Source organism: Corvus kubaryi, unplaced genomic scaffold (assembly GCF_017639235.1).
Source record: "Corvus kubaryi isolate FWS band 111438036 unplaced genomic scaffold, C.kubaryi_AGA036_p1.0 37070, whole genome shotgun sequence".
Lineage (NCBI taxonomy): Eukaryota > Metazoa > Chordata > Aves > Passeriformes > Corvidae > Corvus > Corvus kubaryi.
Window position 1 is genome coordinate 80368 of NW_024581025.1, and position 3318 is coordinate 83685.

The following is a 3318-nucleotide window of genomic DNA, read 5'->3' on the forward strand; positions in this document are numbered from 1 at the left end:
GGTACGTGCCGGGGCGGCCCCGGGCCCGCCAGTCCTGGCGCCCGCTGAGCCTCTTCTGGCCCTTTTCCAGCCACCTTCTGGATCAACCCCCAGTTCAAGATCCAGCTGGAGGAGGTGGACGATGACAGGGATGAGGACGGCGGGCGCGAGCCCGGCTGCAGCTTCCTGCTGGCGCTGATGCAGAAGCACCGACGCCGCGAGCGCCGCTATGGCAAGGACATGGAGACCATCGGCTTCGCCGTCTATGAGGTCAACTGGGGTCAATCGGCATCAACTGGGGTCAACTGGCATTGATTGGGGTCAACTGGGGTCAGTCAGGGCCAACTGGTGTCCCCTCCTCTCCCTGCAGGTCCCTCCCGAGGTGGGTACCACGCGCCGGCGGTGCCGCCCTGGTGCCGCGCTGGTCGGGCAGGACACCTGGTGGGTGTTTTTGGGGTGATTTTGGAGCGTTTCCCCCCGTCCCGGCAGTACGTGGGGAAGTCGGGCGTGCACCTGAAGCGGGAGTTCTTCCTGGCCAACGCGTCGCGCGCGCGCTCCGAGCAGTTCATCAACCTGCGCGAGGTGAGCACGCGCTTCCGGCTGCCGCCCGGCGAGTACATCGTGGTGCCCTCCACCTTCGAGCCCAACAAGGAGGGCGACTTCGTGCTCCGCGTCTTCTCGGAGAAGAGAGCCGGCACCGAGTAAGCGTCGCCTCGTCAGCGCTAACGAGCCCCGCCGCGCCCAGGGCTGACCCTGCTCTTCCTCTCTCCGCAGGGAGATGGACGACAAGATCCAGGCCACGCTGCCGGACGAGGTCAGGGGGCAGGGGGGATGAGCCCGTGGGGTGCCAGGGCGGGGCCCGGTTACCAAAACAGCCACATTTTCCCCCAGAAAGTGCTCTCGGAAAGCGAAATCGATGAGAACTTCAAGCAGCTCTTTAAGCAGCTGGCAGGGCCGGTAAGGGAGCAGTGGGAGCGCTGACGGTGACGTCGGTGGTGGCAGCGGCCGGTGGCGACATCGGTCCTTGTCCGTGACCTCCGTGGTTGGTGGCGATGTCACTGACGGGAGGTTGCTGATGACGTCACTGGTTGATGGTGACGTCATTGGTTGCTGATGACATCACTGGTTGGTGGTGACGTCATTGGTTGCCGATGACGTCACTGCTCAGCAGTGACACCAAGCCCACCCCGTCTCCCCGTCCCCAGGACCTGGAGATCAGCGTCACCGAGCTCCAGACCATCCTCAACCGGATCATTGCCAAACGTGAGCCCGGGCCGGCATCTTGGGGGGGGTTCCACCCCAATTAACCCCACCCCCCTCATTAACGCTCCTTTCCCTCGTTAACGCCCAAAATGTCCCAATTCCAGACAAAGATCTCCGGACCAAGGGCTTCAGCACCGAGTCCTGCCGGAGCATGGTCAACCTCATGGACGTATCCTCTGGCCGTGGGGTGGGGGAGGTTTGGGGGGACCCCCTGGAGCCCCCCCTTCCTTAACCCTCCCGCAGAAAGACGGGAATGGGAAACTGGGACTGGTGGAGTTCAACATCCTCTGGAACCGGATCCGCAACTACCTGGTGGGTCTGGGGCATTGGGGTCTCTCCCGCCTCTCTGGGGAGGTTTTGGAGTTCAGTGGGGGCATTTTGGGGTCTCTCTCCTCATGGGAGACTCCCCTCTTTAATCCCCCCTTTTCTGGGGGGCGTTGGGATGCAATGAGGGGGGTTGAGGTGTGGGGTGAAGATTTTGGGGTCTTTCCTTGTGGGTGACCCCCCTTTTTGGGGGGTTTTGGGGGTGCTGTGGGGGTCTCTCCTCACGAGCAACCCCTCTTCTTTTTTCGGGGGGCTGTTCCTGCCAGAGCATCTTCCGCAAGTTCGACCTGGACAAGTCCGGCTCCATCAGTGCCTACGAGCTGCGCCTGGCGCTGGAGGCCGCAGGTGACCCCCGGGGACCCCCACGGGGCACAGACCCCTCCCCTGCCCAGAGGGCCCCCAGCTGACCCCCAGGGTGTCCCCCCCTCCCAGGGTACCGGCTCAACAAGAAGCTGCACGAGCTGCTCATCACCCGCTACGCTGAGCCCGACCTGGCCCTGGACTTCGACAGCTTCGTCTGCTGCCTCGTGCGCCTCGAGACCATGTTCCGTGAGCAGCCCCGATCCCGAACGATCCCGAATGATCCCGAACGATCCCGAACGATCCCTCCCACCCCGCTCCCAAATCATCCCGGCCTTCCCGCCCATCCCTACCACACTTTTCCCTCAGAAACAGAACTCTACCCCCGAAATCCCAACGCGTTTCCTTCCCTGCAGGGTTTTTCCAAGCGATGGACGTGGACCAGGATGGCGTCGTCACCTTCGACCTGCTGCAGGTACTGGTGGGGGGAGGTCCAGGCCTTCCTCCTTCTCCTCTTCCTCCTCCTCCTCCTTTCTCTCCTCTTTCCACACCTTCCTCACTTCCTTCTCCTCCCTCTCCTTGTCTTGTTGCTTCTCCCACACTTTCTTCACCCTCTCCTCCTCTTCCTTCTCCTTCTTCCCCCATCCCCTTCCTCCCGTCACCCTCCTCCTCCTCCCCAGTGGCTCCAGCTCACCATGTTTGCCTGACCGGACTCTCCAAGTGCCTTCCACGACCCCGTGCCGGTTCTTCCCCTTTTTTGGCTTTTTTCGGCAGAAAAGGCTGGATGGGGGGGGATGTGGGGGTCACACAGGACCCCCCCCCGAGCTTTGCCAAAGCCCCTCGTCCCACCCCCGCCTCACGCTCGGCCCTTTTGGGGCAAATCCTCCCGATTTTGGTGCCTCTTGTGCTGACGGAGCCCCGGCCGTCGCCCTTCGCTTCAGGGATCTGCTGCCCCCGGGTGCCATAAAGTGGTTTTTTATTGTATAAATTAAAAATGAGATAAAAACCAAAGAAAAAAAAAGTTATTTAAGTCAAAAATCCTTTTTCTGGCAGTTCTTTCTCCCCCACCTCAAGGCAGGGGGTGAGGGGGTCTCAGTGTGCTGCAAAATAACCGGCTTAGGGCTTGATTTGGGGTTATATTTATATTATTTGGGGGGGTTTTAGTGGTTGTGACTTAAAAGCCGGGTGTGTGTCCTGGGTGGGGGGTGCAGGACGAGGCTGCCATAGCCCGGGGGGTGAGGGGCTGGGCAGGGAGGGGACCCCGGACTTGGGGCAGGATCCCCTGAGGCAGGTGTGACCCCCCAGGCCCGGGCTGGACCCCTCGGAGCCGGGCTGGGCCCCTGGGAGCCGGTTCGGCCCCTCGGAGCCGGGCTGGACCCCTCGGAGCCGGTTCGGCCCCTGGGAGCCGGTTCGCCCCCTCAGACCCGGCCGGGCTGGACCCCTCGGAGCCGG

At 62.5% G+C, this 3318-nt stretch overlaps 1 protein-coding gene across 1 annotated transcript; it reads left to right on the forward strand.

Moving 5' to 3' along the window:
* The first annotated feature begins 15 nt into the window (after positions 1 to 15).
* On the forward strand, positions 16 to 2907 carry CAPN1 (calpain 1). The gene is made up of 12 exons (XM_042020998.1): positions 16 to 249; positions 350 to 361; positions 469 to 680; positions 754 to 793; positions 871 to 936; positions 1185 to 1242; positions 1347 to 1411; positions 1486 to 1554; positions 1833 to 1911; positions 1999 to 2115; positions 2283 to 2341; positions 2547 to 2907. Exons 1-12 carry the CDS (start codon positions 178 to 180, stop codon positions 2571 to 2573), a joined length of 876 nt encoding a protein of 291 aa, XP_041876932.1. The 5' UTR covers positions 16 to 177; the 3' UTR covers positions 2574 to 2907.
* Positions 2908 to 3318: the final 411 nt, after the last annotated feature.